This window comes from Tauraco erythrolophus, chromosome 19 (genome assembly GCF_009769465.1).
Source record: "Tauraco erythrolophus isolate bTauEry1 chromosome 19, bTauEry1.pri, whole genome shotgun sequence".
Classification (NCBI taxonomy): Eukaryota; Metazoa; Chordata; class Aves; order Musophagiformes; family Musophagidae; genus Tauraco; species Tauraco erythrolophus.
This window is the reverse complement of record NC_141483.1, coordinates 6384844-6410736: the sequence shown is the minus strand read 5'-3', so window position 1 is coordinate 6410736 and position 25893 is coordinate 6384844. Positions and strand designations below refer to the sequence as shown.

Sequence of the window (25893 nt, the reverse complement as noted above, 5' to 3'; positions counted from 1 at the left end):
TCCAGCACTCCATCCCCTCACGGCTCAGCCCGCCAGCACAGCCCAGCTCCCGGGTACCCAGGAGCCTGGCCCGGGCAGCTGCAGCCCAGCACCCAGCCGCTGGGGCCACGGCTGCCGTCGGGGCCAGGGTCCTCGTGCGAACCGCAACCACCTGCCCGCGGGCCCGGGCGCTCCCCGCCACACGCCCACCCGCCCGGCGCGCAGCCTCCTCAGGGCTGGACTCACCTCCCGGCGCGGCCCCGCCCCAGGGCCGGGTCTCCACCACCGCCCCTCCGCCCCGCGGGCGTTCAGCGCTCCTCCAGGCTGGGGCTTCCTCGGGTCGCGCCATCTTCGCGGGGCTGGACCGGCGCTTTAGCGCGGCGGGGCTGGGCTCCCCTCGGGCTGCAGCCCCTCGGCGCGCGGCTTCTCCTCAGCGCCGAGGCTCCTCGGGGCGCGTGCCCGCCCCGCGCGGGCCCCCAGGTGCTGCCGATCGCCGCGCCGGCCGCAGCTCGCGCAGCCCTGCCCGGGCGCGCGGACGCCGCGAGGCAGCACCGCGCCGCGGGGCCCCGCCGCCCGCGCGCCCCGTCCCGGGGCGGGCAGCGCCGGACACCCGGGAAGGGCCCCCAGAGCTGCGTCTGTGCCCGCTCAGGAGCGCGCTCTGGGATGACGGGCATGGAGAAGGAGCAAGGAGATCACAGAATCCCAGAATGTCAGGGATTGGAAGGGACCTCAAAGGATCATTGAGTCCAATCCTCCTGCCGGAGCAGGACCACCTGGATCAGATCAGTCCAGGTGGGTTTTGAACATCTCCAGAGAAGGAGACTCCACAACCTCTCTGGGCAGCCTGTTCCAGTGTTCTGTTACCCTTACCGGGAAGAAGTTCTTCCTCATGTTTAAGCGGAACCTCCTATGTTCCAGCTTATATCCATTTCCCCATGTCCTGTCATTGGACGCCACTGAGAAGAGCCTGGCTCCATCCTCAGGGCAGTCACCCTTTACATATTTATAAACATTAATGAGGTCCCCCCTCAGTCTCCTCCTCTCCAAGCTGAAGAGACCCAGCTCCCTCAGCCTTTCCTCACAAGGGAGATGCTCCACTCCCTTCATCATCTTCGTGGCCCGGCGCTGGACTCTCAGCCAGCCCAGGGCAGCGCTCGGCATAAGCACAGGAGGAGCTTTACCACGGTCCGGTGTTTCAGCTCCTCAGTACACGTGTCTTGCACAAAACGTTTCTTTTGTGAATAAAAAAGTGTCATTTAAGATGAAGAAGCAGCTGAAGAAGAAATCTGATTTCTCCATGAGAAAAAAAGGTCACAATACAATGAAGAGTACAGAAAGGTGCAGAATGATGAAGTGAGTAAGCTAAAACTCAGCGCACGGCAAAAGACTTGCGACAGACACAAAGTCTAAGGTCTTTTATTATATTTTATAGATTAAATATATCTTCAGTAGAGTCTCTTTTCTTAAACCACACAAAAGGAAAAAATACATTCTTAATGTACATATGAATTACTGACCACGTAGCAGGGACCATGTACAGTGCAAAGTATGAACACAGCTACACAGACATCACCACCTTGGATGATTATCAGGCTTTTTCTACAGTAAAATCAGACAAGTTACCAATTCTGCTTCCAAAGAGAAATCCATACCCTTCCATTCCATGGCAATTTGTGGGATTGTGCAGGAAAGGTTGGGGTTTTTTTTTTAACTTTTTAAGGGTATTATAAAATCCTTGCATTGCATGAAAAATTACCAAACTCCACAAGCTCCACCTCTTTCACACATTCATAATCATGGTACAATTTTTATTGTGATTGCAGTCCAACTCCAAAAATCCAGGGAAAAGTAGAAATATATATTAACCTGGTAAAGAGAAAGGAATGAATAAGATTGATTGTTGCAACATCGAGGAAACATGTACCCACATGTACACACATACACAAAAGATGGAAGATAGCAAGGTGTGATCGACCATCTCCTATTTATTACAAGTTTGGAGCGAGGGCACAGGGTTGCATGCTTCACTTCAGCAGTGAATCTCTAGTATCTCTCAGTACGGGATGTCATTCTGGTAGTACTGGATCATGTCGTATGTCCTGCTCCTAGAAAAGAAAAGCAAAGCCAGAGGTAAGTGAAAGTTTAAAAAAACACGGCACCCATTGTCACAGGAACAAACATCAAGATCCCACCGAAACACAACATGGGAGAAGGAAATTAGCTGCTAATCAAAGCTAGCACTACATGCTTTGAAGGCATTGTGAAGGCGCAGTTACTGTTATGAAGAGCAGGCAACATCCTGCTCTTGTTTAAACTAGGTAAAAAAAACCCCAAACAAACAGTATTTCCATGCTTCTCAGTGTGGCAACAGTAACAAGCAGCTTGGATCCTGTGTTCGGATTAGCCAGAAGGACCTCAACATTGCATTGGCAGTTTGTTTCAGGAGAAGAAAATGTGTAATGAAAAAAACAAGATCATCAGGGCTGCATGAGGACAGGATTATGTGGAAATAAAAGTAGTCTTAATTAAAGAGAATGCTAATAATGAAGATAAAAGTGCAGGGGAAATAACAGCATTAATAGCAGCATCTCTGATTAGTGACTGAACAAACCAACCTAAGCCTTCAACTATCCATGGGCAGAGCTTAGTCAGGTCACAGACTGACCATGTCCCAGGCAGAGAAGCTCAAGCTTGTCAGAACTAAGCTGGCTCTGGGCACTCGCACAGCAGTGGGGCTGCCTTTGTAACCACCAATATTAATCTAAGGTCTGAGCAGATGCACCAGTGGGCACTAGAAAATCCAATTCAGTTCTAGCAGGGCTGTATCTGACCCAGTGAGCCTCACTGGCCTCAAGCTGAGCCCACATGGAAATTAGAGTCTCCAATATATCGCACAAAGTCTGTATTACCCATAATAATAATAAAACACGCCTCATCACCCTCAGAGTAAAGAATTTCTTCCTTACATCTAATCTAAATCTCCCCTTTCAGTTTAAAGCCATTCCCCCTTGTCCTATCGCTACACACCCTTGCAAAAAGTCCCTCTCCAGCTTTCTTGTAGCCCCTTTAGGTACTGGAAGGCTGCTACAAGGTCTCCCTGGAGCCTCCTCTTCTCCAGGCTGAACAGCCCCAACTCTCTCAGCCTGTCCTCATAGCAGAGGTGCTCCAGCCCTCACATCATCTTTGACACCCTTCCTCTGGACTCGCTCCAGCAGCTCCATGTCCTTCTGATGTTGGGGACTCCAGAGCTGAACACAGTATTCCAGGTGGGGTCTCACGAGAGCAGAGTAGAGGGGGAGAATCACCTCCCTCGACCTGCTGGCCACGCTGCTTTGGATGTAGCCCAGGATACGGTTGGATTTATGGGCTGCAAGCGCACATTGCCGGCTCATTTGAGCTTCTCATCAACCAACATCCCCAAAGTCCTTCTCCTCAGAGCGGCTCTCCATCCATTCTCCACCCAGCCTGTATCCATGCGTGGGATTGCCTCAACCCATCTGCAGGATCTTGCACTTGGCCTTGTTGAACTAACATTCATTAGTTGAATAACATTCATGTCCTTTCCTTTCCTTCCTTTTGCACAAGATACCAAACTATTTGTCTACTTGAAGGAAGAAAACCTACAGTCGATAGGCTAGCTAGTGATTCAGTTGATTTTTAAATTGCTAGTTATCTGATAGGACTGATTATTCCATTCAGTATACTGAATAGTAGATGATGAATAAACACAGTCCAACTACAAATACATTCAAAAACCACACTGCCAGTGTTCTCTACTTGAGGCACTTTCCCTAGCCAATATCATACAATAAGTAACATACGGTCTAGCAAAATGATTAATATGTTAATGTAGTATCAAGTCATGAAGAAAAAATTAGTAGAAACATTAGAACTCATTTCTAGAAAAGAGTCAAACACACTTTTGCACAGAACAGCAGCTCTGAATTTCAGGAGGATATTCAGGCAACTTAACGCCTACAAGCAATTATAAAAAAGATTTTTAAAAGTCACTGTAGTCCTCTTTCAGCTTCTTTCTGACTCAGGCCAATGGACCATGTATACTGTTTTTTAAGAAACCTTCTTACAAAATAAAAGGGAACAAGCTTCAAGATCAATCTCTCTTCATTCTGACTAGAAGGCATGCTGTTCCTGTTGCCATTCAATATCATTCTTTACTATTTATCTCTTTATTTGTAGAGGTGACTCTACCCCATATGAAAGGGGATATCACAATTAGACATATAACCCTCATAGTACCGTTGGTCATGCGCTAACATAGGAGACAAAATACTTAACTTGGGCCAAAGATTCACTCTGACAGAAAATCTTTAGCCTAGCCAGCCTTGCTATTTGACCAGCCTGGGCTTAGGCCTTCCTTCCCAGTGTAAAAGGCAGGAGATGCAGCATGTTCAGAAGCAAAGCTGCTATCCTGCATTATCAACAACTCAAAAATGTTTGGTATCTGACTGACAAAACTCGACTTTTTAGCTGTGGTCAAAGCTTGATGACCTTCCTTTAGCCATAAGTACAAGACATGCATAGATGCCAAACCTGTTGCTGAGGAAACAATTCTGGATGATCTTGATGATGAAAGTTGCAGCCTCCCGTTCAGTCATGTTGGGGCTGAACCTGTGTCTATACGCAGAAAATCACAAAAAGCAAGAGTACAGTTAGCGAGGTTTCCTTTGAGCGTGATACAAATCTGCCTTTGCCCAAGCTTAGTGTTGATTTCACTTCCTTCAAGTACCTACTTCTTGTGCGACTACCTTGTACAAATTATGTAATGTTTTAATAAGCACTTGCCAGTAGTCTTATAGTGGAGACAGAGGCTGTGGACTTTTCATTAGTCTAGTGGTAACTCTAGGAACAGAGTTGGACTCTGGTCTTCAGAGTCCAACACTATTTCAGAGGACATCAGACTCTGCAACACATTACCTTTCAATTAAAGCACATCTTTCCCTATTTTGCTAGTCCTAAGAATTTAAAGATAATCTTGCACAGTCCTTGAACAGCTTGAACTTAATTCTATGAAAAGGCCTCTGGAATTCCTACTTTCTGAGATATTCTACCATTTTTACAACATTAAGGCATTTAATTTGAGTAGCATGACACCTATACTCACTGCACAAGTTGTGACAGTATACATTCTGTGAAGAACATACAAACATCTTCCAGTTCATACGTATGCTGACTTACTTCAACAGCTTGATTGTCTGCCCTCGGAAACAGGGCAGCCCTGTATCCAACATTAACGTAACCAGTGAGACTACAGCATCCATGTAAGGCCTAGAGAAAAAGAGGACAAACAGGTTACAGCACTCAAACTTCTGCAGCCTTAGGAGGTAAAGCAGACAAGCTGAGCAGTTCAATGAGCTGGATCACACCTTTTTCTGTAATTAAATCAACACATATAATCCTCTTACATTTGCTGGTGGAATCACACCATTGCTTGCAATCTGTCACTTTAAATTTCACTCCTTTATGTTGGAATACCAGATAGTCAGAATACTGCAAGATGAACAGTCTCAAGGAGGATTATACAAAGCAATGCTTTAGTAAACAACATTTCTTTGGCATCAGAAAGGTGAATCAGTGCATCAGAACAGTACAAAAGGTTGAAACCAGCAATACCACAGTAAAAGATTATCTTCTAATTCTTAATTATTCCATATAATTCTTTGCTACATCAGCCCAGCTTCCCTTCTCCTTCCCCTCCTCCCACTTAAGCCATTTATTACCTACCAAGCTATTGCTCTACTACTTGGGTGACATTTTTGCCTTGACACAAAACTTTCTCCAGACTGCTCCCCCTCAAAGAACCAAATTGGTCTTGACTCCAAGACAGCCCCTTCTGGGGCTACTAGCTGAAGAAACTCTGATTCTGTAAGATAACATCAATAATACTTTATACTCATGATAGAATAAGCTTTTATCTAGACTATACTGTACTGTCCTCCTCCTACCCACATGCAACATTCTCTTCATATAGATTTATTAGTGCTCCCATGTGTTAAAGCAAACCCTGTTTGCTCAGTAGGGCACAAAGTAAAGCTGCAAATCATCACAGTGACTGGCTGCCAATCACAGCTGAAGAGCTGAACTACCAAAACCCCTGCATACTTTATAACAGAAAATTGTAGCACTTTTTCACATCTCCTACCTAATTAACTCTAGGCAAAACGGTGATTCATGTGATTGTCCTATTTAGGAAAATAAGAAGGGTTTTCATTCTCCTGTGGTTTCTTACTGCAAGGTTTTAACAGCATACTAAATCGTGTGAGGGAATGTGTGTAACAACGCATTTCTAAATTGAGTATAACATATAAAATTTTCAAATATAACAGAAGAATAGAAAAAAAACCCACAAAGTTAGGCTGTAAAATTGCAGGATTAAGTTGTTTCAAAGTCTGCAAGATGTACCAGAACAGTCTGACAGGCTCAGGCCCCTTATAGATAAATGTTTATTATTATTTATCTTCTTATCTGGTTTTAGGCATGCAAGCACTTCCACTTTTGAGCAGTTAAGAACACCTTACCTGACTGCCAGATAGCCTCTGACACACATCTCCATAAACCATTTGAACGGAGTTGCCTCCATTTTTCCTCCCATTATCATCACCATCTCATCAGTCAGCTTAATGTCAGGCTCCCAGCCCAGATTTCCACCAGGTGAGCTTTCAAACATGAATCCAAAATCTGTGCACAAAAAATAAGGTGCCTCATAAACTTTGTTGATTAACTGTGTGCTGTCAAAGCTTACAGAAGAAAGGAGAGGTGGATTTCACATCTTACTAATCACTTTTTCTACCAACACTTCAACTCCAACTGGAAAAAAGCTTTGGTGATGTGTAAGAACACCAGCAAAAGAATCATCACCATGACATTAGACTAGACTTAAGAACGATGGCATCAAATAAAAACTCCTTGCTGAAACATCTGTGCAGTTCCAGAAAAGCAAAGCTAAAGCAGAGGTTACAGCCTCACATAATTATATAAATTTACTTGTCAAATTTGATTCATACTCATACAATGATGAAAGGAACCCAAAGGTATATTTATATACTTAATACATAAATATACAGACATGCACATATATGTATGCATGCATAAGTACGTATACACGCATAATCCATACATATGTGTGTATATTCTTTCCTGAAGCTCGTAAAATTTAGCAAAGCTAAATTTACACAGAAGCAGCCAACAGAAATATACAAACAATACTGAACAGGCAGGAAAAAAAATCTCATCTATAATTACAAACTGTGAAATCAGTATATAGATTGATCTCGAAAGGGAAACAGCTTACTGTCTTCCATGAGCAATACTTTAGAGCAGAGAAAAAGGTAACTACTGAAATTTGAATGTGGATATGACTGACCAATATGAATGATGTGTCCCTTTTTGTCCAGCATGATGTTGCCATTATGCCTGTCTTTAATCTGGAGCAGAAACAGAAGAAGGCTATATGCAGCCATACTGCGGATGAAATTATAGCGGGCCTGTACAAACGAGAAGTTAAAACAAACCAGAAGAACATCGAGAATTTAATAACTCTCCATCCTAGAAGCAGAGACAGCTGAACAAAGTTTTTTTCATTTTTTTCCATTCATGATTAGTTTGAAGCAATGTTCAATGATATTCTCCATACATCTACAGCTGCAATAACTTCTTTAGCTAACTCTCTCATAGCCAAAAATGGATTATCAACATCAGAAACCAGATACAGCATTATGGTAGTCATTATCCAATTCTTGGTCATTATTTCTTCTAGCTAGAATGTTTCTCAGTTGAGATTTTGCTGTGCTTGCCAATCGATATTTTACCTTCTGGAATGCAAGGGTAGACTCATCTCCGTATTGCCTTGTAAAGTAATCATACATCCCAAAGTCTGTCTGCCTGCCCAGCTGGTCACGGGACGTGCAGTCAGGAATGCATTCAATAACACCGCACTGAAGGGGAAGAAGAGAAGAGGGCTGTAAAGCACGCTCCCAACATACATTTTGTTCATGGCTCTTGGCAGTCATACAGGTCCCCTGGGAAATGTGAGGAAGCCTATAGATCACTGAATACAGAATTTTTAGTTTATTCAGAAAAAAAGTATATCCAATTTTTTAGGATTTTTGTGCAACATAAGACAAGCTCTGTGACTTTCCACTGACTCGCACAATGTAGTCCCAAAAAATCAAACAACAAATGTTAATAACCACAGGCAGCAAAATTTCAGAGCCAAAAGCTTTAGAAAAGCAGGAAGCAGGAAAGGAAAGACTCTTTTTTGTCACTGGTACTCCAAATATTCGGCAAAAGTGATGTGGGCAGTATTTCCTTGCAGTATGGAATAATTATGTGCTGGACAAGAAAGTATTTTTTAATTAGGAACTATTTTCTAGTACGGTTAATTGCCCACTTACCCCAGGAGCCGTGGCCACCACTCTGTATGGAAACACAAAAAGATCCAGGCCTACCAGCTGAAATATGTTCTTGAAGAGATCGATGATTTGTAAAGCTAACATGTCCTGTTATACAAGAAAAAGATTGCACAGGCATTACAGGGGTTACAAATTGTAAGTCAGATTACAAAAATGCTCTGAAGAACTCTGAAGTGAACATTAAGTTACCCCAGCAGGTCTGCAGATGTGTGCTTGTGCATGCACTGTGGCTCTGGGAGAGATCAAAAAGGGAAAAGATAAATGCTACTTAAGTGGGTAGCAAGCAATACTGAAGATTTAACTGCTGACCTACGAAGAACAAATTTTGCCATCTCTCTTTGATAAGACGGCTACTAGTAACTCCAAGGATAATAGCTAGCATTCCCTTTTAATCAAAGACAATCAATGTACAAGATGTCATCTCAGAAACTACTGCTATGTTACCAACAGTTCAACTGAAAAATAAACTCTGAAAAAGAACTTTAAGTCATGGTGAACTGTCTTGAAAAAATGGCCTGTGTTTCCAAACCAGAATTTCTGTAGAGGTACAACACAGATCTCTCCCTCAGTCCATAACTAGTGGAGATTCTCAAAATTCCAAAGAAAAGTATTTCTATACTAAAATTATTTTCTTCTTATATATTGTCACCTACAAATCAGTCTTGTATAACTGCAAAGCCCGAGAGCTTTGTACCTGTCTGCAGTCATCGCCCACTTTAAAGATAGCTGCCTGCCAACAGATTTTCTTACTGTCCACCCCTTCTTCTGCACTTTCATCTATGGAGTCAGAACGACAACGCAGACCTGCAAGAAGAGCACAAGGCAAAACCCAGAAACAGACTTTAATTAGTAACTTTCTATCACAACAAGCCCTCTGCACTCAAACCCACAACATTTCACTGCAGGTACACTACAGAGATTTCTGCCTTGCAACGCAGATACCGTAAGATAGTTCCCTTTGCCTACTGGACCTGGAAAATCATAATAGCGATCGTGATTTATCTGATAAATGCCTGAATTGCATTAAGCTAGTCAGCTAGAGCGTCCCACAAAATTAATTAGGAGAAAAAACTGCCAAAACTTGGAGTTTGCTACAGTCTGAAAAACAGGGAAAGGCAATCTGTTTACATGTTAGTCTAAAGTAACAGTTAAAATTTCTTGAAGATACTTAATGCGGCTTGCTTCCTGGGACTTAAAAAACCTGAAAAAAATGGATTTAAGTTTTCAGAATTTTATTCTCTCTTTCTATAACCCAGTTTCATTTCTTAGCCGAACCATTGCAAATGAAGTTCAACATGGAAATAATTTTACTGGAGCAGTACAGGTCACCAAAACCAGGCAATTTTAAAGGAATTGCTGACTCTTAATTACCGGTGTCAATGATTAAGATGCAGTTACTAACCTTCTTTTTCAAGCTCACTAACTCCACACCGTTTCACTTTAAATTTGGCCAGGTAGGGCGCTTTTGCTGCACTAATAAAAACAAAGAGGACAATGAGTGCAAGTTAGCCAAACGAGAAATTCTAGAAAAACACCTAAATATCATGAATTAACTTAATGGTAGAATATAACAAGAACATGGTACCTCTGCATAGGAGTTCCTGATTTGTAATCAATGTCCAGAACAATAGCTTCAGGATTGCTGGGCAAGTAACAGCCTGCAAAATGGAGCAAACAGCTGAGAACAAATCTACTGGCTAGTGTGACAACGTGAGCTGGAGAACAGCTGATGTTAACGTCTGTAACTTCAGTACATAGTTTTGAATTAAATAAAATGTTAGAGATAGAATACAGTTCTGAACTAATACTGCAGAATCTGTACCACAGAAACGTACAGACAGGACTTCTCTTACAACAGTCCCCAATAAGATGCGGCACTACGTCCCAGTGCACTACGGAGGGCCCTTAGCAAACAACACGTGGTTGGAGAATTGAGACCTGCTAGAGAGAGATCAGGAAAAGTTTTCATCAAACTCCATTTTAAAGAGAGGATTCAGACTGGGAAAACATATGTTCAAGATTTGTAAGGACCTTCAGACAATGGTGTTTCAAGGGAATGCCTGATGGAAGAAAAAGGAGAATGAAAGGAACTGGACATGCTTCATTCTTGAGATAACATAGCTTCTCAAAAGCACTTCATCTTTTTGAAAAAAGATGGTGGTCCAAAGAAAAAAAGCTTATTTATCTTCCCACTTCAGATATGTATTTCTACTTTCATCCATGATGTGTGTTATCTAACTTGCTCTTGGGCAAGTTTTGATGCAACATATAGATATAGCAAATATAGAAATTATCAGGTGGGTAAAAATATTTGAATTGTCTCAAGAGAGGAACAATCCAACTGTAACAGAGAACGGCCACCAACACCAAAACTGAGAGCTGCCACTTGCAGAAATTTCAAGATTTGCTTGCAGAAAATACAGTACTCATGTTGAATGCAAAAGTCCACTATATTATTATAGGATTAAATCACTTCTTACCAGGCTGCACTTTCACCTCAGATAGAGCACTCAAACAAGCCTTTTTTCTTTCATCTCCCTTAGGGAATGGCCTAGAAAGATAAAATTTTATTTTATTTTTCTCCATATGATATATTACTCTAGGTACTAGCCTCAAATTTGTTTCAAACTTATACAAGCTTCACTAAAAATGTTTCTTCCTGTAATGACAAAGATCTCTTATTGCACCACTTCTAGAGAACTTACAGGCTCGATACTTCACCAGAGTATTTTCTATCTTAATGAAGGTTATAGTCTTTCCTTTGGAGATTTAACATGGATTTGACATATAGGTTGTTGACAAACCCAAGCAGCATAAGAGATGTGAACGAAATATATGAAGGCTCTTCCTTACACAGAAATTTGAGTATAATTATACCTTTGTAAGCATTGCTAGTTATACAAACATAATTTTCCCTTGTGGAACTTATTCTAGAATAAGAACATTGCTAACTGGAAAAGGACAATCCAGCAAAATGCCTCTGCAATTACACGCATAATTTGTTCACATACTTAGCACAACCGCAGGTGTCAACTGGATAATTTGTTACATGGTTAACAATTAGTACGTACAGTTACCCAATTTGCACAGGCACTTGTGTTGGCCATCTACTGAAGTCAGTCACACAACTGCATGCTCACCTGGTGTAGCAGCATGCAACTGACAGGTATTACTTATGCTCTAGTTTTAAGCAGTACAGGTTATTGAAGCAGCAACGTAACGCTTAAGATACTGAAATCATCACAGAGGATACATTTATTCATTTAGGCCATCTACAAAGCAAACAGCATCTCCTCTATGTTGTCTTTACACTGGAGATCAGAGGGCTGAAGCACCTCTGCTATGAAGACCGGCTGAGAGATTTGGGGCTGTTCAGCCTGGAGAAGAGAAGGCTGCGGGGAGATCTTCCAGTACCTAAAGGGACTACAAGAAAGCTGGAGAGGGGCCCTTCACAGGGGCGTGTAGTCATAGCACAAGGGGCAATGGCTTTAAACTGAAAGAGGGGAGATTTAGATAAGATCTAAGGAAGAAATTCTTCACTCAGAGGGTGGTGAAGCACTAGAAAAGGTTGCCCAGAGAAGCTGTGGATGCCCCATCCCTGGAAGTGTTCAAGGCCAGGTTGGATGAGGCTTTGAGTGACCTGATCTAGGGGAAGGTGTCCCTGCCCAAGGTAAGGAGGTTGGAACTAGATGATCTTTAAGGTCCCTTCCAATCCAAACCATTCTATCATTATACGAGATGCACAAAAAATAGATTCATTTTAAGGCTGGGGTGCAAAATGCAATGCTTGCAAAGCACAATTATTATCAGTTGCTTAATTATGACTTCATACTAACAAACAGTGGATTGATTTCATTCTAAATATCAAGACATTCAGATTCTAACTCCCCTTTTTAACTCATCCTACTGGGCGAAAACATCTTAACATGCACACAGAAGGCACCCAATATTGGATTGTTGCCTGTGATGTAAGTGCCCTTTAGCCTGATGCCCTTACACTGGTGGTTTGCAAAGCTTCATTTTAAAGGAGGTATGTTCCAGGAAGCACATTTTATATAACTTTCAAATACTTTCATACACCAGAGAATGCTGTAAAAATATGCAATAAAACCACACTTAAAGACTTCGAGCTTGTGTGCTGAGCTGCTGCCATCCACTGGCAAGCTTTGTAAAAGTTAAATTACTGATCTTACTGCAGCCTTTACAGTCAACAGCGAGAATCTCTCTATAAGCAGGACTTTCAGTTTCAAGAGATCAACAATCCAACGTTTATGACATCAAATCCTTCTCCATAACCACAGTTTAGGAATGAAGGAAAACAATTTACATCATAAGCAAAAAGAACAATCGTCTTTGTATTACACTGCACATGAAATCTCTTTGAGAAGAAGAACAGACAATTTCATGGAGTTTTGGCAGAAAGTAAATAATTTACCTATTCTTAAGGTTTTTTGGTTTTGTGATGGTTTGTTTTGGTTGGTTTGTTTTTAAACTCCACATGAAATGTTGATAACAAGTTAAAATATGCCAAAAAAATGGCACTCAATCCGGTAGATCTAAACAGAGAATTACTGTTTTCCCTGGACAATAAGCTGCTCTTACTGTTCAGGAGAACATTGGCAGCATATCCAAAAAGCCAAGTTAATGATGTAGGTGACAACTAGACTGATGGGATTTCAACTAGGACAAGAGCACTGATTGTTTTACCAATTCCATTCCTATATCTGCATTTTTCTATGGAGCCTCATTCCACTATTACCAACCACAACATATTTGATAAAAACAGATTAAAAACTAAAGTTCAAGTTTAGAATCATCTGCTTCCCAAGTAAAAAGTTTATACCTGTTTCAGACAGACTGCTAGCTCAAAGCACAAGTACTGAAATCAGGTCAGATATGAGTAATCCCTAAAAGTCAAAATAAAATGCACCTTTGCATCATACTACAGCTTTTAAGTTATATAAAAGAAAAAAATCCATTTCTTATCATGTAAGTAATTAATTATTTTTTCCTGAAAACACTGTCCCAATACACCTAAAAGCAACTTAGCCTCTTAAATCAGGACTTTGGTAAATAACATAACAGTGAGCCTCAAAAGAGCAAAATTTCTGAAATACAATACTTACTTGATAATGGCTGAAACATTGGTGATTTTATTAAAGAAATCAAATTCCCGTTGGTAGAACTCCTTGGCTGGGCCAGACAATGAGCCAGTTATCTCCTCTACTAGCTGCTCCAGAAGTTCCCCAATGTCAGCTGCATGTCAGAAAGGAATCATCTGTGTCAGAAGCTTATTTCGGAATGCTAAACGATACAGGGGATGGAAATAACCACCTTTGGATAATATTCAAAAAAAGGTACTGATGCAAAACATTGCCACATCTCTTTTGACACACTCTCTCAGGTAGAACACTTCTACAGAACGGGCCCTACCTCTACAAATGAAAGAGAAGTTCCTAGCTAAAGGGATTCCTCCTGCCAGGAGAGAAGCAGGAAGGAGATACAGTCTGAACTGAGACAAGGAAAGGAGTCAAGCTAGATTATATTTTAAAGCACTCACGATCTTTTTGGTGTCCTTCTTCGTCTAGGTAGATATTAGTTTTCATGTTCCAGATGAACTGGTGAGCCAAGAGCTGGGATTTGGCAGCTGCCCAGAGGATGTATTCTCTAACGTAACCCATCTGCAACCACATCCAGTCCAGTCAGGATCAAAGATCGTTACAGCTCTAGCAGACTCTATATTACTGCTTCTAAGAGCTATTCTTCAAACTCCAAAAATATTTAATGGATGGAAAGAAGACCTCTGCACTCTCATTCACCTTGCTGAAAAGGCCTTTGAAGGATGACAGCATATTTTAACAGGTAGTGAATCGACCTAAACTGTTTTCAGCTTTATTACTGACCTGTTCTGTTACTCTAAACAAACTTCTTCCCACTTCTGTACCGTTTTCCATCTATTCTACTTACATTTCAAATCTCTTTGAGCTTAGGGCATCTTCTAGCATGCGTACAAAGCACAGTGCAATAGGGACATTGGTCTTGCTTGGCATCACTAAATGCTCCTGTAATACCAGAAATCTAGAGCGTGTCATATGGACCGCACATTTTGGTGGCAAGAACTGCATGTGCTGGCACAGTTCCACAGAAATTCTAGAAAGGAAGAATGAACTTACAAAAGAAGTTGAATCGTAGACAGAAACCCTACTCCTTCCAGAACCTGCATTCCCTTTGCTCTACTTGCAACTACTTCTGTAGTCTGTAGATGTTTCTATGTTTGACCAATACTAACAGACAAGACGTCTGATGTTGATGCTCTGTATTGCAGAAGATACTTGTCCATACAAAGTTTTCAAAGAATAACTACATACAGTCACCTACACTACCGGCTGGGGATGTCTTCACCTGAAAATAATGCACTGACCAGAGTTCAAATACCTGTGGGCAGATTAACAATGATCTCACACTAATGAACTCTGAACTTGACCATCAAGCTTTACTTCTGGCTTCTGCAAGATGAAGCTAAGATCCAATTTCATATACATGATGGAGCACAAGACAACCCTAGATGTCTTCTCTGGTTAACTCTGCAGCAAAATTATTAAGGAGAGTGATTTAATTTCATTACTAGCTTGTCTCATGCAGACTTTCAAAAGCTTTATTCAGACACAGTCTTCATCTGGGATTTCCTGTAACAAAATCTCTTTCCTGACAGATAAGCTACATAGCCTCTGCTTTCTCAAGTTTACCTGTTCATAAAAGAGGTGTATCCAAAGCAAGCCAGCCTCTATAGACAGTATTTTTTCTTCTATGTATTAGATACAGGACAATAATAAGCAGCATTAGTTTAAGCTTAAAACTTCGAATCAGACAAAGGCTAAGTCTAAAAGCTGCTTTAAAAATCTCTTTTGTTCATATGCAGCTGTTTCATATCCTCACCTTGTCATATCGAAGTGCCTGCACAATCTGTGGAATGTAGAATAAAATGGCATCCTGAAAGAGAAAAGATGGCAGGGGTTTTATTGTTATTGTTTTAGCAGTCAGAACTCAGGTCACACGCACAGAGAAACGCTCCCTTCAGTTAGGTGATGAACAAAACACCACTGCCTCTTTATTTTAAACTATATGTATGCCACCTCCTCAAATCAAAGTATTTTTCTGTTCAGTTACTCCCTTCAAAAATATCATTAATAATGTTTTTTTACAGTGCTAATACAAGTCTGACAAGCATTAAAAATCCAGCCTTCTGGTGCTTTAGAAGAAACATCTTTCCACAGAGAAGATTTGAAAGGAATAATTTGAGAAGAGCAGTCTGAAGAATTCAGCTTACTGTGTTTTACGACAAAAAAAGCTGCAAGCACACAAGTCAGTATTACGTGGGACAATCAACTGCAACTTTTCATCCCAATCTATTCACATTCTGCAATGCAGTGTTCCCATTTAGCATACATGTCTCTCCATGGTATTGAAAATGAAGCCTGTGACCACAAAGACCACGGCCATAACTTTACCTGGAGTGTTAAGACTCTCTTGGAACTCATCTTACCGGAGGGAAAGATCGCAGGACTTTAACCCCATACTGAGCTGTTAGAGGATGAGGTGGATACATGCTTGAAAAATAGGAAAGGCCAGTTGGTGGATCTGTTGGTGCCCAACACAGAACATGGCTGAGCTCAGGTGCGTCAGCATCAATTGTGTGCCAGGTAACCAGGTACTGAAAAAGCAGGTCAGACACGTTAGGAGTTTATAGCACCCAACAATGTCTAGGTAGTACACATCAGCCAGTAATGCTATAATCTAGCTTCCTAGAGCAGAGGAAGGGAAACATGGTACATTTTATTTTACAAAATCGCAGCTATTTTATCTAAAGTATTTTTTTTTCCATGGAAACCTAACTATTGGAATTGCCTCACCTCCCAGATCACCAGATGAAGTTAGTGAAGTCACGTTATTAAAAGTACAATACGGAGTTCTAGCAGAGGGAGAAAGAAGAATGGTAAGTCCTTTTGTAAGAGCCAAAGAAGGCTCAGTTTTCCTGTCATCTATTTTACAGGTGATGTACAGAACGCTGTTCTGACAAGACTCTCTCACATAACTAGAGTGCTTCACATGCACCAGCATGAGTCTCCTCCACTTCAAGAGGCTTGGCCTCTTGACACACAGAACGGGTTAAGCTTGAAATAATGTCAGCAGCAGCACTCACCATGACTCAGTCCAGTGGTCTTTTTACATATTTTGCAAAAGAAACAGAAACAGTGGCTGTACTGCAAGTGGTGAGTATTGAGACATTTTGTTTATGGTGAGAATATACCCAGGTGTAAGATGTACCATTAGCTAACCTAGTCTTACTACTGTGATTCTTGCCTCTGCACCCTATTTCCACAGCTGTTCAGTCATTCTCTCCTAGAACATATGCTGTGTTAAGACTCTATTTGCCAATATATCTAAATGAAATGGGCATAGTAGGGCCCTGTAACAGTATAAATATTCACAAGTACCTTTATTGCTTCTGGAACATCACTAACAGCTCCTGGATCCAACCGAACCAGACGGGTCACTTCTGTTCCAATAGCTTCAGTGTTCTTAAATCTAAGTATAACCAGGAATACAATAACATTATCAGAAAATTTTGACAGCCTCTTCTATTTATGTGAAGACAAGGACAGCAAAAGGCAGAAAAGTATATGTTTAATAAACAAATAGTCCAACTATGAAATAATGCACACTGAGGGACCAATATGCTGTCAAAAGAGGATTCAGGAACAACTGGTCCTCAGCCAATGCTTTTGTATAAACCACTAGTATTTTAGCCCACTATTGGATTTTTGGCTGACATATACTGTCTGGGATTCTACAGAAACCAGTGTGCAGAACTCTACTTGGCAAAAACTATCACTGTTGTAAGGGGGAAAGAATTTCCTTTCCCTTCCAGAGCCAACTATGCTAATTCTCCTATAATACCTATTAAAGTGCAAGCCAACATACAGCTAGAAGACTTCATTCAGGGATACTTTTAGCACTGTTTAAATGCTATGCCTGCTAATAGGTTAAAGGCTATTGAAAACCAAACATGATTTCTTCTGAACAAAACACCACCTAACTTTAGTGATGAACGAGTGGCAGGAAAGGAAGCTGGACTCCATTAGAGCCTGAGCCAAATGAGTATATTAAGTGATCCAGTCCTTTTCATTTCAAAGGTCTCAACCAGCTGCAAAACTATATAAGGGTGCTATAATGAGGAGCAAGTGCCATCAGTACTTACAGGGTAAGCTCACTCAACTTCTAAGGCAGGAGGAATTACGTAAGTTCCTTCTTTTGAAATATCTCACCTGGTAGGCAGCTGCACAGCAAGATGAGGAGAAATGCTCCAAGCCAGATTTACATTATCCTTCCATTGCTTCTCACTAAGACTGATATACTTAGACCTCCAGTTTGCTACACTGCTCTCTCCAGTTTGATCCAACTCTAGCTCAGGGGAAGACAGTGGATTGTACCATGTGATTAAGCGTTCAATCTCAGTAGCCTGAGGGAAATGAAAAAAAAAAAAAAAGGGTTTCTGGAAGAAGAAAAAAACACTCCCAATTTCATACTTAGTTTATGTATCCCGCAACAACAACAGAGTCTTAGAAATTCACGCAGTTTCCCCATTCTTCTGATGACCCACCAGCAATGACAGCAGTAATGTTCTTCGCTTCATGTAGTACTTGTGTAGCTGCGTACCTCTGTTAGTCTTCTTAGACATTCCTTGAGAAAATGATAAAAAAGTTCTCAGTGGCTTTTGTTCAGTATGGTAAATGGTGCTTTCAAATTGTCCACACCTCACGACATTAACACTTAAGAACTGAATAAACACAGGACACTTGTAAATTTGGATCAGAGTGACTTCAGAAAGTCAGCGCTGCAGCTACTCATCGTACAGTTTTCTCTGAATATATGGGCCAACCATACAACAGGCCACAGGGACATCAATTTAGGCAGTATTGCATTCACTTTAGAAACACGATGGCCTACTAAAAAGAAAGAGCACACAGTTCACAACTGTACAAAAACACAGCCCACAATCTAATGTCACTCTGCTGCCCCAAAAAAGCACAAGGGGCATGTTTGCACAAAGTAAGGAATCTCCTTACAGGATTTCAATACATCTTGACCTCTAGTCTTATTTCTTCTGCGCTACAGCATAGAACGTTCTATCAAAAATCCCAGGTAATTTCAAAACTTTGCTGCTTGCTACCAGAGAGACTTTTTCTGCCCCCTCCCCAGAGTTTGGCACTGGTAATTAAACACCCTGTCAGAAGAACATGAGTCCAATGTTAAAGATAAATATTGACTTCAGGTAACACCTGCATATAAAATATCCTGTAAAATTGCTGCAATTATCTGGTTACAATCAAAAAGATACCTGATTTTTTAGATATGGTTGACATGCCACTGGACAAAGGGTAAGTATTTATCCATCCTTGTGTAGCCTGTTGCCGAGATCCAACGTTGATATCCAGGTTGCTCCTGGTGTCTTGATTATCTAACAGAGCACAGATCTGAGGTAGAATCCAATCAAAGAAACAACAGACTTCTGAAACATTACATAAAGGAACTCACCAGGTGGCACAAGCTGGCTGGCAGTCAGGTATTTCTTGTCTGAGAACATCGCTGTCCAAAACTTGATCAATATGCTGATATCCTCACGAAGTCTCTTTTCCCCTTGTGTAGGGAACTTTGAGGGACAACTTGAAAAAATTACACAAATAATGTGAAGTTGAATGTATTAGGAGAAAAAAAACAAACGCACACAAATCTAATCAAGTCATATTTCTTATTCTGACCGGAATCTACAAGGATGAGGCTACACATCACTACCTTTTATCCTCATGGCTTTATGATGTCTGACTGCAGAGTACAAACTTACTACCGTAACTGAAAATTAAGGCAGCAGCCTGTCAGCATCTAGATTCATTTGAAATTTAATATTATGACTGATTGATCTCCTCACATTCAGACATTCCTATCAATTATATTATTTTTTGTTGTGTCCATGTCAAATGTTGAAATCATCAGATTCAGTGTGGGAGTATTTTCAAAACAGTGAAACTATATTTTAACCACACACTTTGTAACAGCAATTCTTTAACTCTTATAAATTTAGATACAGTTTTGAGCACGGAATAAACTCCAAAATAGGGAAAAAAGGAAAAGAAGAGAAACATTCCTGAAGAAAATACTTTATAAAACACACATAAAAACTGGAACTTATATCTAAATCTCTTTGAGATGGTTTGTAAACTACACAAAAGCACAAGGAAAACAGAAGTTTCTGTTAAAATGGGTTAAAAAAGGAAAGGAAGAAGTTAAATCACTAGAAGAGAAAGCTGCTACTCTGAAGTATTACGGAAGGTTCAGGAAATCACACACACACTTTCAGTGAGTAGTTGCAAACAAAAAGGTACCTGAAATAATCAAAGGCAGTTGAATAAATCTTTTCTCTCAAAACGTTTCGAATAGTTGCATTTGGAACTACATCGGCATGCAGCAAAGACAACCCCAGAGTCAGCAACCTAATAAGCAAAACAGAGAATGAAAATCTTGGCATTGCCAAAACGGTGACCAATGTAACACCATACAAACCACAGCTACAGCTGTAACTCCACTCAATTAACTGAAAGCTGTCTGTTTCAGAAATCTTTGGCAAACTGTTCACATTATCACCAGTATGTTCCTAAAGCTATGACCACTGAACCACAGGAAGTGAAAGCTTTCAAGTCACAAAAAGTGGAAACAATTGATGGAGCAAAATTATCTCCAGCTGATACACTGACAACATCCACGATGTGGGCAACTCACTATATGAAATTATCCCATAAAGTTTTCCGAAGCACCAAAAAATGACTTTCAAGCTGAAGTTAGCTACTTCTGCTTTGAAACAGAGCTTCGACTCTCCATCACTGCAGGCTTGCAAAGGAATTTTCACACTTGAAGCCAAGGACAAGTTATACATTTAGTGTTTAGTTCTTTTCTCCCACCTCCCTATAACCTTATTTCTTCCACCAAGGCAAAACCCAAAACTACTCACTTAAATCGGGGTCCAATTGCTGCCACATGCCGATTCAAACTGCCTTTCGCCCCTCCAATGTTCAATGAAAGAGACCGCTGGAGCAGGCTGGAGAAGATCTCTATTTGGTCAGAACTGCAGTACTTGGCTATTTCAAATCTCTGCACCAAAAACTGAGAAAGACAGACATGCCATGGCTCCTTTGACCTTTTTTCATCTCAAAAATCTCCCAGTCTTTTCCCCTTTCTCTCCCTCAATTATTATGCTCATCTAAAAAGAGTGTGGCTCCTGGCTTTGAGGCAGACTGACCACCACAACTCCAGTCCTTTCCCAAATCACAAGAACAAGTAGTGCAGAGTAGCTTAACGACAGCATCACTAACACCTCCACAGGTGAGACATTCCAGAAGAAATACACACCTCTATCCAGATGTAATGTGGGGTAACTTCTGGTGGACAAGGCCTCGGCTGGCTCTCTTCCGAGGCTGCTAATGGATCTGCTTCTTTCTGCTCAGCAGAAAACAGGCCAACTTTCTGCTCCACTGTCATTTGCCAGGCTCCTGCCATTTCCCGCATGAACTGCAAAATGGAAGATAACAGTGTCCCTTGTTTCAAGAGCATCTTCTTATATGGAAAGCACAATCTTTCTCCACAGTGCACACAAGAATCTAACACATCAATTAAAATTCACTGCAATGTTAATGGAGAGGCAGTGACAGGTCTATACATCCCACATGAAATAACACATCTTCAATTATGAAGGAAAGAAAGATTCTTCCAGAAGCTCGCCTACTAACAGAAAGAGTAAGGGCAGACAAGTGCTGTATTTTGTTGAGGAGACTGAACTGTTAGATCAGCTGGTGCCATCCATCCTCTCGCTCTACTAAAGGTTACTGCCCCCAACACCAGGACAGCAGAGACAAGCGTATGCCAGGTTCTCACGTACTGGAGGACACAGTTTGGCCCACGAGCACATACAGCTGATGAAGCACACAACATAAAGACGGCACATAATTCATTTTTGCTGAACCTGCTCTAGGGAGCAGCATCCTCTGGTAGAAAGGAGGCCCAGCAACCAAGGGTACTTATCTGATCTCCTCAACAAGATACAAAGAAATCTCCCAGAAGCCTAAGAGAAAACATGAAACTGATGCTTAAGAAGTTGAACACTGAAATGTGTGTGTAAACTGACCTGACTAAACTTAGACTGATGATTATCTCCAAGTGAAACACTTGGTACTCACTAACGAGCAACTACCAGAGGCAGCTTTCCCAGCTGTATGTGGGCTGTCATTACACCATGTTGAGTTGCTTTATTACTACTAGATTCATTCCCACCTCATAAAATACAGCTGGTCTAGCCTGTTACAAGATTAGGACACTTGCAAATCTATTTTTTATGCAAGGGTGCAATGCCAGATACCAGAGGCTCTGACTGATGAGCAGGGACACGGATTTCTATTTGTTTTAAAACACCATTCTGTAAATTGTGATAGTTTAGAACCTGATACATGAGCTGCTGAGGCATCTCAGCAGCAAAGTAAATTGTACAGCTGAGATCATAACAGATTTCCTTTGCTGTATCATTCCTGCTGCTGAGAAAGATCCGTTTCCCACAGTCCACTTCATGAGGGTTATCAGACTTCCCAAAATACATGAACAGAGATTTCCTGGCAGGCCAAAATGATTAAAAATGCATTTAACATCCTTACTTGACACAGATTCACAATAGCTGTGAATCTCTCAACATTTTCTCTCTTCCCCCCTTGTAGGGGCAGAGAAAGAGTTGCTAAATAGCTTCCTACCGGCACTTCTATTCCATTCTTGGCAGCAAGCAGCCATTCCCAGCAAGCAATTGCTGTTTCCATGCCATGTTCATTGAACATTCGTAGGGGTCCCCAACACAGATGATGAAGGAGCTGGGGATCACAGTCTGAAAACAAACATTCACTCAGATTTCTCCAACAGAATAAATAAATGCTTTTCACATCAGCATGAAATTGATGTGCACGATATGTAATAATCAATTCCTAACAAATAGCTTCTAGTTTAAGGTGGCTTTTTCCCAATATAAATCTAATTGAAACAACTCAAAACAGTTCTGCTTCAAGTTGATGCATATTGGTTTGTATACGGATAGTTTTGTAGTTCATTACTTTTGGCATTCACAGCCAGAAAGCAGAACTCCATTTCTTTTTCATTACCTTTGCTGCTTATTAGCAGCGCAGTCAATTTAAACATGGCCTGGGTGTAGAATTCAGTGTGGCCTGATTCAAGGGCATCATTCAGTTCTTTGACCATCAGTTTATTCAGGTCAGATGTTCGTCCTGTAGCATTTGAGAACTGAATCATTCCAGAAACCTGTAAAATATAATGAGTTTTTCAACAGAGAACAGTATTGTCAGGAATCTAGTTTGGTATTGGTCACGTGCTGATTAAGGAACTCCACAAACAGAGACATCTTTTGTTACTACTTTGCTAAATCTGTAGCTTTATCTGCAATCTAAGAACCTTCTGCAAAGCCAACAGTAAAACGATTTGTTTAGTAGCCTACAACAATTATACCCTTCATCTTGAAGGAATTTAACGTTAGAATCTGTGCTTAAAATAACACAGAACCATACAATAATGCCAGTTGGAAGGGATATCATCCCCTGAAAAGCCATGCCAGAGCTCATGGACACTCCACACTCATGAGAAATCCTGTACTTACCTCTCCGGCATAGCGGTTGCGCAAGTTAAGAGAAGCCATGAAGTTGGAGTAGTCCTTCTTCACACAAGTTGGTCTTTCAGTTAGCTGAGTTGCCTATGACCAGAACACATATAGCTGTTTATACTGTTCATGTCCGACTCCTTGTCTTTTTTTCTATTTATACATTCACATATGGTTTAAGTTTAGTTTTCCTTATGCTAATAAACAGAACAGTATCCTGACTATTGGGTACAACAGTACTCAGACTGATAAAAATGAAATAAGGAACATGTACACACTTTGAAATATATATGTATTTGTATACACTTTTTGAAAGACCAAAAAAAGCACAAAAAAGGGCAGAATCTCTGGGATTGCTGTTTGCTTTTCATGAACAAGTAAGGAAGAACACAGAAGAGTAGATGAGATCTTGGTTCTGCCCTCTCCATGCACTCAGGAATTTGTGACTCAGAGGTTTCTCCTCAAGAACAAACAAACAAAAAGACTGATTCTTTAGACTGTAATAGACTGTCAAATGAATTTTTTATATTGAGGATTTGATACTAAAAATCAAGGCCAGCAAAACCATCAAAAATTCAACACTCCTGCAAGGTTTTGCTTCAGTAGTGCTAATGGCACCTTGGTTCAGCAGTGGATAAACTTTGGAGAAATGTTCTTATTACATGTCTTGGATACAAAATTTGTGTACTATCATCTTTGCATTAGCAATGTCCAGTCCATGGAAATAAAGCAGGAGGAAAAACAAACTGCTAGCAATCTGAAAGCTTTCTGAAAGCGTTTTGTCACTTGGTTGACATGCAGGAGGGCCCTAATCAAACCAAATCTTGTTAACATATTAAGAAAATGAGAAACTTGTTTCTCTTATTTCCTTTTCAGTTGTAAAGTTTCTAGTTTCTTCCACCATAGTTTTTATCCTATCAAGTTTTTTCATGTGGCCCCTTTAGGGAACTATGTGCCTGTATTCCTGAGTCTAGGAGTTCTTTATCCCATTTACATTTACAACTAGTGCTGTCTGGAAGAACCACTGTAACAGTGAATCAGAAGGAAATCCTGCTAAAGGTGGGCGTGGAGCTGCTGCTGGAAAACAAGCTGGCTGATGATACAACAGATTATACTGGGTGTTTTTCCAGGAGATCAGAAATTACAACCACAAATGAGAAAAAATGAACTGTAAAAAACGGCATATAACTGCATGAAATGTTCGATGCAAAAGCATGTTTTTGAGTGAACCTACATAAATCTCCAATCAAATGGGTTTCACCCGACACTCGCCCATGTTACTATTCTAGAAAGTAAATAATTTCAAATCATACTTGCAAATCATTAAAAATCATCTATGGAAAACTCTTAAACAGCAGTTTAATTTTAAATAAATAATAAAACAGTATAAATTATTTCATTTTTATTTAAAATTACTATTTTAAAATAAATAATAAAACTGTATAATACAGTTTTGCACTTACTTTTCAGTATTTTACAGAACAGCACGATTGGAAGACACCTTGATTTGAGATGGAAAGAAATAAGGTATTTTTCTGTGTAACGTTCAAGTGTTATGACAAAGGTGATTTAGAAAATCTGTATTATGTGGCTACACTGACTTCTATAAAATTAACAGGATAGCTGTACAGGTGCACAAACACACACGAATTGTGCCCAATACTCACGCCCAGAGTGGTGTTCTGTCTGTTGTAGCCTGCGAAGTGCAAAACACTTTCTGTAGCCATAGCCAGTCCTGTGTGCTGGGACAAACCCGATACCCAGTTCTGATGTTTGCTAAGGTACTCCTGACAAAAAAAAAAAAAAACAAAAAAAACCCAAATCACAAAACAAAAAAAGGTGTTTCTGTCAAAAACTACTGTGTTTTTCAAAACAAGGCAGCTCACAAGCAAGCATTGCATCATTGCAAACTACCAGAAAACTTGATTGTGAACATACCTGACAATAAATAGACTGTTTCTACTCGATTTTAGGCATTGCTCCCCTGGCAATAAGAAACTCTGAATGTTCTCCTAAATATGCAAAGAGTAAGACTCGTTCCATTTTACAAAAGGATAAAGTGATGAAGATAGATACTTGATGACTGAGGTTTTCTTTAAAAAGAATCACTTTTCACAAAAAGAACCTTATGAAAGGAACTGCTTTGGACTCCATGGAAGAAGGGATTATAATTAGTATCCTTCTACAGAAGGATAGAATCCCTTGAGGTTGTTTTAGGGAAGGAAATAAAAACTGCAGGTAGAGTTGCAGAGTTCAAGATCTTGAGCCTCCACAGAAATCCTGTTATCAGCACTAAGTTAGGCACCTCTAGACAGAATACTAGTAAAACCTGGACTACGTAGTTTCTTCAACTACTCACCAAGGATTAACAGAGACCTGTATTTTATTATAGTGATACTTTTTGTTTACATAGAAGGTATTTTATTTATTTTTTTAGTAGATCATAAATAGTCTTTTGCAATCTTTGCTTGCGGTCTTGTAATTGGTTTTTACTGAACTCTGCCACCAGGTGAGCATTTACTAAACTCAGGCTCAAATTAGCAGTAGTTTACAGTGCTCATTTATTAGCAGTGTTTCTCCATACTTAAAGGAAAAAAATAACACATAAAGACAGAAAAAACATCCTCTCATGACGGAAACAGCAAATAAATTTTACATCTTAATCATACATTTCAGTCCAGCTGATATTTTCAGCTAAGGCACCAGCATTAAATAAACTTTACTAGGCAG

At 40.5% G+C, this 25893-nt stretch overlaps 1 protein-coding gene across 3 annotated transcripts in view; it reads right to left on the bottom strand.

Moving 5' to 3' along the window:
* Positions 1-1379: 1379 nt before the first annotated feature.
* PI4KA (phosphatidylinositol 4-kinase alpha) overlaps positions 1380-25893 on the bottom strand; it is a 61632-nt gene continuing 37118 nt past the window's right edge. For all 3 annotated transcript variants that reach the window (XM_086623658.1, XM_086623657.1, XM_086623659.1), the window contains 27 exons: positions 24831-24950; positions 23164-23256; positions 22655-22811; positions 22256-22383; positions 20871-21029; positions 20473-20624; positions 19850-19957; positions 19005-19132; positions 18808-18927; positions 18070-18149; positions 17735-17928; positions 16904-16994; positions 15952-16119; positions 15345-15398; positions 13969-14089; positions 13535-13664; positions 10889-10959; positions 9994-10066; positions 9811-9881; positions 9103-9212; positions 8391-8495; positions 7806-7931; positions 7361-7481; positions 6516-6675; positions 5176-5265; positions 4531-4614; positions 1380-2084 (listed from right to left, as the gene is read on the bottom strand). In XM_086623658.1, coding sequence (XP_086479784.1) covers positions 2033-2084; positions 4531-4614; positions 5176-5265; positions 6516-6675; positions 7361-7481; positions 7806-7931; positions 8391-8495; positions 9103-9212; positions 9811-9881; positions 9994-10066; positions 10889-10959; positions 13535-13664; positions 13969-14089; positions 15345-15398; positions 15952-16119; positions 16904-16994; positions 17735-17928; positions 18070-18149; positions 18808-18927; positions 19005-19132; positions 19850-19957; positions 20473-20624; positions 20871-21029; positions 22256-22383; positions 22655-22811; positions 23164-23256; positions 24831-24950 — 3066 coding nt within the window. In that variant the 3' untranslated portion in view covers positions 1380-2032. The remainder of the gene's footprint in view (positions 2085-4530; positions 4615-5175; positions 5266-6515; positions 6676-7360; positions 7482-7805; positions 7932-8390; positions 8496-9102; positions 9213-9810; positions 9882-9993; positions 10067-10888; positions 10960-13534; positions 13665-13968; positions 14090-15344; positions 15399-15951; positions 16120-16903; positions 16995-17734; positions 17929-18069; positions 18150-18807; positions 18928-19004; positions 19133-19849; positions 19958-20472; positions 20625-20870; positions 21030-22255; positions 22384-22654; positions 22812-23163; positions 23257-24830; positions 24951-25893) is intronic.